This window comes from Amblyomma maculatum, chromosome 10, assembly GCF_055883805.1.
Source record: "Amblyomma maculatum isolate TAMU_Amacu chromosome 10, ASM5588380v1, whole genome shotgun sequence".
NCBI lineage: Eukaryota > Metazoa > Arthropoda > Arachnida > Ixodida > Ixodidae > Amblyomma > Amblyomma maculatum.
The window spans coordinates 103,325,981-103,336,606 of NC_139353.1; the positions used below are offsets into that span (position 1 = coordinate 103,325,981).

At 51.8% G+C, this 10,626-nt stretch overlaps 1 protein-coding gene across 1 annotated transcript; it reads left to right on the forward strand.

Moving 5' to 3' along the window:
- Positions 1-2,368: 2,368 nt before the first annotated feature.
- On the forward strand, positions 2,369-4,970 carry LOC146177156 (uncharacterized). The gene is made up of 3 exons (XM_084581472.1): positions 2,369-3,359; positions 4,386-4,537; positions 4,962-4,970. The coding sequence occupies exons 1-3, from the start codon at positions 2,369-2,371 to the stop codon at positions 4,968-4,970; spliced, it is 1,152 nt and encodes a 383-aa protein (XP_084437598.1).
- Positions 4,971-10,626: the final 5,656 nt, after the last annotated feature.

Below are 10,626 nucleotides of genomic sequence, written 5' to 3' on the forward strand. Positions count from 1 at the left end.
GGAGAGGAGGTCTCCCGATTACGCCGGCAGGAAAGAGGGAAGCCCGCGGCAGCGTCGCCGCAGGGCCCGGGAGGCGGCGGGGGGTGGCCAGCATGCCCTCTCCTCCGCCAACCTCTCTGCCAGCGCGCGTAATCACGCGTGTTAATTACGCGCGGGCGTTACAATGAAGGAAGGGGATTGTGAATCCCCACACCTATTAACCCGCGTAGTAACAAGTCTATCATGCGCTCGAAGGTCGCAGGGACATTACATAAGCCGAAAGGCATCACCTTGAATTGGTAGAGGCCATCTGGGGTGACAAAAACCGTCTTTTCGCGATCTCTCGTCAACAGAGGTCTGCCAATATTCAGAACGTAGATCGTTGGAGGGGAAGTAGTTGGCACCATGCAGGCAGTCGAGAGCGTTATCGATCCTTGGAAGAGGGTACACGTCTTTCTTGGCTATCTTATTTATGTGTTGTTACGTTTCTCCACCGAGAAGTGGGACAGCTGACGCGGCCACCGCACAGCAACAGGCAGAAACGCGAGCGGATCGGCCATTTCGACGCCGTTCATCGGCCGCGCAACGCTTCGCCCGGCCGACAAGTCTCAACGTGATCCTGCCACGCGCCAAATGTGTGTGCGTGCGTGTGTGTGTGTGCAAACGCCGGCCAAGCCTGGAGCTCGTGAGAGAGGGCGCCGTCCTCGCCCGTCTGCAAGAGGTGGAGGAGATGAGGTCGGACCAGCTGCGATTGAGTCATTCGTCGTGAACCAACATGTTTGGCTCTCCCTTTCCTGTGAGGGTTTACCCTTTCCCTGTGAACGGGAAAACCTATAAAAAGCAGCGGCCGACTCCGCTGGGAAAGAGACTAGACTACTTTGACGCGCCGTTGGCACGACGCTAGACACTAGCTGTGTGAAAGTGTCTGCGATCTCTCCGGGTCAGCTTCACTGCCCGTTTCTTCCTGATGTTACAGTAAAGGTTGTTTCGTTAAAAGACGCCTCGTCTTTGCTGGCACCTTTGATGCCGTCCGCCGTCCATGGAGCCGCCAGGCCAACGCTACCGAGGGGCGCGCAAGCGCGAGCCGCACGTAATAACTGCTGGCAGTGGTACGCTACCCAGGCGCCCGCAAGCCCCAAACCTAACAATTGGTAAACAGCGGTGGGACGACGACGCCCAAGCCGTAACCGTGGTCGGTGGGACGACCAAGCCGTAACCGTGGTTGGAGGGACGAGCCAGGTGATACCGTCGTCCAACAACTGGTGAACAGCGGAGAGACGAGGACGACCAAGCAGTGACCGTGGTCGGTGAAACGAGCCAGGCCTGACCGAGGTGAAACATCTGGTGGGAAGAGCGGAGATGTCACAGGCGTGACCCGTGAATCAAAGCAGCTCAGCGGAAAGGCGGGAGCAGTGCAACGAGCCCTGTGTGATGACTGGTTGCCTGCAGCGGAACGACTGCGTTGGATTCTTGGCTGCGAGGTTTGGTGAGTGCGGGACTTTCTTCTACTGAGTTTTGCCAGGCTTTTGTTAAGAAGAGAACAGAGCTGGTAATTGTGTTGTCGTTGTTGCTGGGTTAATTGCAGCAAGGCAATAGTCGGCAGTAGAGAAGGTGGCATTCGGAACAGCCATGGATTTGGATTTGAAGTCGTTTCGCAAACCGAAATTGCTGGAGCTTGCGAAGGAGCTGGGTCTGAATTTGTCAGACAAACTCAGAAAACCAGAAGTGTTAAAGGCTATTCTTGAGTCGAAAGCTGAAGATGACGAGCTTTTGGAATGCCTTGAGATCATTGAAGAACGTAAGGAAAGGCTAGAGAAAGAGGAACGTGAACGTGAGCGTGAACGTGAACGTGAACTTAAGGAAAGGCTAGGAAAAGAGGAACGTGAACGTAAGGAAAGGCTAGAGAAAGAGGAACGTGAGCATGAACGTGAACGTAAGGAAAGGCTAGAGAAAGAGGAACGTGAACTTAAGGAAAGGCTAGGAAAAGAGGAACGTGACTGTAAGGAAAGGCAAGAGAAAGAGGAGCGAGACCGTCAACTCACTATGGAACTGAAACGTATCGAGGTAAACGCGGGACGCGCCGGTAGTACAAGTCGGGTTCACGGTGCAGGAGAACGGGAATCGTTCAAAATCAGTGACCTAATGCGGCCGTTTAAGCTTGGAGAGGACATTGGTTTGTTCCTGATTAACTTCGAGCGAACATGCGAGAAGCAAGAGTTTTCTCGGGAAACGTGGCCACAGCGCTTGCTCACTTTGTTACCCGGTGAGGCGGCAGACGTAATCGCTCGCTTGACAAAAGAGGAAGCAGAGGATTACGACAAAGTTAAATCGAGTCTGCTAAGAAAGTACAGGCTGTCAGCAGAAGCATTCCGTCGGAATTTTCGAGAGCATGAGAAAAGCAAAAGTGAGTCGTATACAGAGTTTGCCTACAAGCTTATGTCAAACGTATGAGTGGCTCAAACAAGAAAAAGCGTATGGTAACCACGATAAGATTTTGCAGTGTTTCGGGCTGGAACAGTTTTACAGTCGGTTACCCGAGAACGTGCGGTATTGGGTCATGGATAGGCCAGATGTTAGTACGGTGGATAGAGCCGCCGAGCTAGCTGAACAGTTTGTGACGCGTCGGGCTCGTGGAGCTAAGGACGGTCAACAGGGGGAATTCGGCTCTAAGTTTGAGAGGCCGAAGTTCAAGCCCTTTAAAGCTAAGGAGAATAAACGTGGTGCGGATGCGAGTCAAAGCAGTCCGGCCGACGATAAAGCGACGGTGGTAACCGAAGCCGAACGGAAAAAGAGGTTCGAGGCAAGGCAATCGCGCGTCTGTTATACGCGCCAGAAGCCTGGTCATTTTTCGGCGCAGTGTCCAGAGACGAAACCAAAGATCGTGTTTTTGTCGTTATGCAGAAGTGACGAGAACATGAAGCTTCTCGAACCGTACACTCGAGACCTCCTCGTGAACGGGAAGCAGTGTCGAGTGCTTCGCGATTCTGCGGCCACCATAGATGTTGTTCACCCTTCTTACATAGAACCAGAGATGTTCACGGGTGAATGCGCGTGGATCAAACAAGCAGTGGAAGCTCACAGCGTGTGTTTGCCCATAGCCAAAGTGCTTATTGAGGGGCCTTTCGGCGCACTTGAGACAGAAGCTGCGGTGTCATCTATGCTTCCTCCTCAGTACCCGTACCTGTTCTCAAACAAGTCCGGTCACCTCTTGCGCGAAAAGGGGCTTGTTTTTGGAGAGGCTAGCGTACTAGCCTTAACCAGATCTAGAGCTCGGGAGCTAGCTGCAAAGGCGGTAGTTCAGAAGATGAGGTTGTCAAGCGATGAAAAAGGGTCGGAGGAACAGCACGCTGAGATTGAGACCACGTCCGCTGTAAACACAAGTGAGCCTGAAAAATTGAAGACACCGGATACAGGAGAGAAAATGCCCAGCACGGGTAGTTTAGAAGAACTATCTGCAGGTTTGTTCGTCGCGCCTACGTCAGAGAGACTTAACGTGTTGCTGAATGTCAGCAAGTCTGCTTTGATAGCCGAGCAACAAAAGGATCGCAGCCTTGAGAACATCCGCTGCAATCTAAAAGAAGGTACCGCCAAAAAAAATGTCAGTTTTGAAGTAAGAAATGGGGTCCTGTACCGAAAGTATCTAGACCGCAGGGGAATTGAGTTCGATCAGCTGATCGTGCCCGAGTGCTATCGTCAGGATGTGTTGCGCTTGTCGCATGGAGGTTCGTGGTCGGGGCATCTAGGAATTAAAAAGACTAAGGATCGCCTATTGCAAGAGTACTATTGGCCAGGATGTTTTCGGGACGCAGAAGAGTTTGTAAAGACATGTGACACCTGTCAGCATGTGGGCAAACCTGGGGACAAATCGAGAGCGCCGATAAGGTTGGTGCCCGTCATTACGGAACCGTTCAGAAGGCTCGTTATTGACACTGTGGGACCACCACCGGTAACAAACTCAGGGTATAGACATATTCTGACAGTGATTTGTCCCGCGACAAAGTTCCCCGAGGCAGTCCTGCTTAAAGAACTCAGTTCAGTGGAGATAGTGAATGCACTGCTGTCCATATTTGCGCGAGTTGGTTTTCCTGCAGAAATCCAATCAGATCAGGGCACAGTGTTCACTAGCGCTTTGACCACATCATTCCTGGAAAGATGCGGAATAAGGCTCTTGCATAGCTCCGTGTACCATCCACAGTCGAATTCCGTTGAAAAGCTTCACTCCGTCATGAAGCGGCTTTTGAGAGCTATGTGTTTTGAGCGAAAAACTGACTGGGAGCTATGCCTACCGGCGGCGATGTTTGCCCCAAGAACCGCGCCGCATGAAACTACAGGGTTTTCGCCAGCAGAGCTCGTGTACGGTCGGACGCTGCGATCTCCTCTTCGCATGCTTCGTGAATCGTGGGAAGGCCAGGGCGATGACCCAGTCGTTGTAGAGTACGTGCTCAGGTTGCTCGAACGTTTGAGGCGGGCGCAGGAGTTGTCAGAAGAAGCCATGATCAAAGCTCAGCTGAGGGCCAAAGTCCATTGTGATAGGACAGCCAGGACCCGTCGCTTTGAGGTAGGCGATGAGGTAATGATTTTGCGCCCATCGCTGAAAAACAAGCTGGACGTGCAGTGGGAGGGTCCGGCACGGATTGTGCAAAAATTGTCGGACGTTAACTACACAGTGAGTCTGCCAGGAAAACGGAAGGTACATCAAGTTTACCATTGTAATCTGCTTAAGCCATACAGGCAAAGGGAAGCAGTGGTGAGTATGATGGTGGACATGCCCGAAGAGCTTCCGGTTGAGCTTCCGGGACTAGGTACAGTGACGAACAGGGAAGTCACCGAACAGCTATTTAGTGACTTAGTCGATAAAGCACCGCTTCCGCCTGAGCAGAAATCCGAATTGCACGAACTCTTGCAAGAGTTTCGAGGTCAATTTTCTGATAGGCCTGGTAGAACTTCTGTCCTTACTCATGACATGGAACTTACCTCCTCAGAGCCTGTAAGGTCTAAGGCGTACCGTGTACCACCCCGTCAGCGCGATATTATGGAGGCTGAGGTAAAGAAAATGTTGGAGCTGGATGTTGTGGAGGCCTGTGAGAGTGATTACACCTCCCCTTTGATTTTGGTTGAGGTACCAGGCAAGGACCCTCGTCCTTGTGTCGACTACCGTAAGCCAAACTCCATCACTAGGGATCAAATTTATCCGATCCCAAACATCGAGGAGCGCATCGAGAAAGTTAGTAGCGCTCAGTTTATTTTCACACTGGACCTTGTCAGGGGTTACTGGCAGGTTCCCCTAACAGAGCAGGCTAGTAGGTATGCGGCGTTCATTTCACCACTGGGAACTTTCCGTCCTAAAGTTTTGAGTTTTGGTCTAAAGAACGCGCCTTACTGCTTTTCAAGCCTCATGGACAAAGTGTTGCGGGGACTGGAGGAGTTCGCTTTGCCTTATTTGGACGATGTTGCGATATTCTCCGCATCCTGGTCGGAGCACATGACACACTTGCGGGCAGTGCTAACCCGTTTGCGCCAAGCCAGCTTAACGGTCAAAACTCCCAAGTGCCACTTGGCACGTGCCGAAGTTGTTTACTTCGGTCACGTTGTTGGACAGAGTCGTCGCCGTCCTTCTGAAATAAAGGTTGCCGCGATACGAAACTTCCCTTAGCCGCGCACAAAGACCGATATCCGGTCGTTCTTAGGTGTCGCCGGCTACTATCAGAGATACATCCCCAGGTATTCTGATATTGCGAGTCCCCTGACAGATGCTCTCAGAAAAACGGAGCCTCAAACAGTCGTCTGGGACGAGACGAAGGAAAGCGCTTTTAGAGCCTTAAAGAGCGCTCTAACGTGCCAGCCTGTGCTACGATCGCCAGACTACACTAAAGAGTTCGTGGTTCAGTGCGATGCTAGTGAGCGTGGCATGGAAGTTGTACTATGCCAGAAAGAGACTGGAGGAGAGGAACACCCCGTCCTGTATGCTAGTCGCAAACTGACCGGTCGTGAGCAGGCGTACAGTGCCACCGAGAAAGAGTGTGCCTGTCTCGTGTGGGCCGTTCAGAAACTATCGTGCTACCTTGCCGACTCGAAGTTTATCATCGAGACGGATCACTGCCCTCTCCAATGGCTGCAGACAACCTCTTCTAAAAATGGTCGCCTCTTGCGCTGGAGCCTCGCTTTACAGCAGTATTCTTTTGAGGTGCGTTACAAAAAGGGGAGTCTCAACGGTAATGCCGATAGCTTAAGTCGAAGCCCATAACGTGAGAAGAAGCCTTTATTCACTAGTTGGTGTTTTTCTTCCTGAAATAGAATTTTGAACAGATTGCATTGCATTATTTTTGTTTGAAGTGCTGTTTTGAAAATGCGATTTTCAAATTTGTGGACGCGTTCCAAGTGCTGCTAAGCTGCCCTTTAATGTAGATGGGGGCATAAGAGGGAAATAGTCTGGCAAAACTAAGTGAAGTTTGTGCCGTGCTTGCTGGCTGAACGGTTGAGTTTTTAGCGTGGTTGTGACGTTGTGGGTTGTTTGAGCTCAAGAGAAGCTGAGTGGGACGACCCCGGCTAGCAGCAACATCCCGATCCCTCCGGACAGCGGATGCAGTCCCCTGCCCTTCGGGATCTCCCTTCCCCGGCGGGGCAGTCTGTTACGTTTCTCCACCGAGAAGTGGGACAGCTGACGCGGCCACCGCACAGCAACAGGCAGAACCGCGAGCGGATCGGCCATTTCGACGCCGTTCATCGGCCGCGCAACGCTTCCTCCCGCCGACAAGTCTCAACGTGATCCTGCCACGCGCGAAATGTGTGTGCGTGCGTGTGTGTGTGCAAACGCCGGCCGAGCCTGGAGCTCGTGAGAGAGGGCGCCGTCCTCGCCCGTCTGCAGGAGGTGGAGGAGATGAGGTCGGACCAGCTGCGATTGAGTCATTCGTCGTGAACCAACATGTTTGGCTCTCCCTTTCCTGTGAGGGCTTACCCTTACCCTGTGAACGGGAAAACCTATAAAAAGCAGCGGCCGACTCCGCTGGGACAGAGACTACTTTGACGCGCCGTTAGCACGACGCTAGACACTAGCTGTGTGAAAGTGTCTGTAATCTCTCCGGGTCAGCTTCACTGCCCGTTTCTTCCTGATGTTACAGTAAAGGTTGTTTCGTTAAAAGACGCCTCGTCTTTGCTGGCACCTTTGATGCCGTACGCCGTCCACGGAGCCGCCAGGCCAACGCTACCGAGGGGCGCGCAAGCGCGAGCCGCACGTAATAACTGCTGGCAGTGCTACGCTACCCAGGCGCCCGCAAGCCCCAAACCTAACAGTGTCGATAATCTACGCAAAACCTCCAGCTGTTGTCTTTCTTTTTAACGAGTACTACCGGAGAAGCCCGGGGGCTGCTCGACCACTCAATAATGTTGCTGGCCAACATTTTCTCGACTTCTTTCTGAATGACCCGGCGTTCGGAAAGAGCTACTCTGTAAGGTCGTCTGGGAATAGGGCAAGCATCTCCAGTACCAATGCGATGTGTGACGACGGACGTTTACCCCAGGAACCCGTGACCGAAATCTAAAAAGTCGCTGTAGGACCGTAAAAGGCCGGCAAGGGCGCTGGCATATTCGGGACGCAGGTTAGAGGCAATCATGACTGAGATGCGGTCCTCCGGAATATGTGACGGGACAGGTTGTGCAGGTACCTCGGCGTGACGGTCGGACAGCACTGCAATAATAGTAAAGCTGGACAAATGTGACCGCTCAGCAAGGAAAATGCCCTCCGGGAGAACTTGCGAAGACATGCTGAAGACGGTAATGTAGGTGAGGTTATTCCTGACATGTACAATGTTATGAGGTAGGACGATGTTGCACTGTACAGTGACGTCGGTGATGGGGTAGACAACGTAGTCGCCGTCAGGAAGGGAGGGAAAAGGTGGCGTGGGCACGTATACTGCTCTCCGGACCACAGGCGAGGCTGGTAATGGCGGGCACTAGGGTCGTGAACACAATTAGGCAGGGCTAGGCGCAGAAGTCCGAAGGCACAGTCAGTGAGAGCGGAATGGGCTGTTAAAAAGTCTAGGCCATCAATCACGTCTTGAGGACAAGTAATAAGGACGGCGAAGAACACAGGGACGTATTGGCCGGCGATGCTGACGTGCGCAGTGCACATTCCGATGATGGCAGCAGTGTTTCCATCAGCAACACGAACTGTAGAGGTGTTATCGGGTGTAAGAACGTTTTTGAGGCGCTGGCGGAACGACGAACTAATGACTGAAATAATGGCTCCAGTGTCAATAAGGCCAGAAACGGAGACTCCGTTCACAAGAATGTCTATGATGTTTCGTCTGGGTGTGGAGGTCCGTTCCGAGTTGACAGTCCGGGTCGGTAATGCAGCGTCACTCGCGGACGCTGCACTCGCTAGTTTCCCGAGTAGGTGCCGGCGTATGATGGGGAGGAGCTGCGATAAGGCACCGGTGAACGGGATCGACGAGCCAGTGGGGATGGAGATTGTCTGGAGCGATGGGCAGTCGGGACAGTTTCGTTGCGAGGCTTATCTGTTTGAGGAAGATAATGTCTACGTCCATCATAGGCGGGGCGGGGCTCCTCTGGTTGGGCAGGGCAGCGTCGGGGTCCATTGTAGTATCGACGGTCGGCGTTGTAATAAGAGCGGGGGGCGAAGAAGGTACGGCTACGGCAATAACGAGATGTGTGGCCGGCGCGACAGCAAATGAAGTAAATTGGCCTGTCGCCTGAGGTGCGGCGCTCTGCAGGATTGCGGCTAAGGTAGCGACGTATGGAAGCCTGGCTTGCGGTAGCAGCAGCCACTGCAGGAACAGGGTGTGTTGGTGACGGTGGCGGCACGGTGCTTTAGGAGATGCCGACGTCGGCGAGTTCTTGGCGAACAACGGCCTGTATTATGGCCATGGTGTCGGGCGGCGGAGACGTGAATGGTGCAGAAGCCAAGGCCTCGAGTTCTCTCCGGATGATCCTACTGATGTTCGCTGGATGAGAAGGCTGTTTCAAAGGCGGCAGGTCAACGCAGGATGATGTAGCCGCCGTGCTTTGAAGGCGGTCAAGACGATTTACGAGACGGCGTTGTTTAGCCTGCTCTAAATTTCGACAGACTTGAAGTGCCGAGTCGACGGTAGCGCAATCCGTGCAGAAGAGGATGTTGAACGCATCATCCGCTATACCCTTGAGGATGCGCCCTATCTTGTCACTTCCTGGCTTAAAGATGTTCACCTTGCGGCAAAACGAAAGGACGTCTTGAATATAGGCAAGGTGGGACTCCGTCGGCGATTGGGTGCGAATAGAAAGTTCTGTTTTTGCTGCGAGAGCCCACCCAATCGGCTTTCTGAACAAGTCCTGTAGCTTTTGTTTATAGATTTCCCAGGTCACTAGCTCTTGCTCGTGATTTTGGAACCACGTCTGAGCTGTTCCCAAAAAATAGAAGATTATGTTCGCCACCATAACGGTCGCGTCCCAGTGGTTGTTTCTGCTGCAGCGCTCGTACTCATCTAGCCAGTCGTCAACGTCGGGCTTGTCTTCGCCATTAAAGATAGGAGGGTGACGGATCTTTGTGAGTACCACTAGCTGAGCCGATGTTGCTGCGATGGTAGAGGCTGCCTCGGAGGTCATAGTGGTCATTGCCGACGTCGCTTTGAGCCCAGGTATGTGGAGGCCACTGCGCAAATGCAGCTTTTCCTGTGTTATTTTGCTCTTATTTTCTGTTCTGAGCGCTCGGGGACCTTTATCACCTCCACCAAGATGATACGTGGCAAGGTAAGGACAAGAGATTAGTCCAAGATGATACCGCAAGCAGTTACAGAAACACAGCAGCGTCAACCGGGCACCAACCGACACTACTCGAACATCGTCTTCACCGAAACTCACAAGATTGTTCTTCCGTCCTGTTTCAGATATCATTGCATGCACCGCCTAATGTAACAATATTAAGGTAATTGTACAACACAAGGTAATATACAACGAATACTAAAATTGACGCATTTCTACAGCTGACAATACGGACACAAAGTTTGCCGTCTTCCAATATATATTGGCGGTAAATAATCGATGTTACAATTCCTTTAATTCATGCTCACGGTGTACGAGGGTGTGCAAGCTACATCTATATGCTGGCTTAAAAAGTGATCGCGATTGCTCAGCCATGTAGTCCAAAGCACCTCAAAAACTGCTGTTTGTGTAGTGCTTTCATAATTTTTGGATGTACACTTTCTCCTTAAGAAAACACGGGATATATCTTATTTTGGCGTCTAATTTACTTTGATTTTTCTTGAGCAGAATAATTAGTGCATATCAAGTTATAATTCATTATTAATGTAAACAGCGCGAACACGAAGACAAAGGACCAGATAAAAGAAAGCCACAGTACTGTGGCTTTCTTTTATCTTGTCCTTTGTCCTCGTGTGCTCGCTGTTTATATTAATAATGAATAAGTACCATCTCGCCCAACAAAGTATCTTGGTAAGTCAAGTTATAATGCTGCGGATGGCAGTGGTGCTAGCCTAAGTGGCGCCGGGGTACCTGCTTGTTACTGAGCGGGCGTACGCTTTTACCCGGTGTTATCGCCAACTTTAAAAAACTTCTTTAAAATGGGTGCTGGATGCCACTTTAGTGCACACAAAAACTTAATTGTGACGCCCTAGGCAAATCGATTTCATTGTGCTA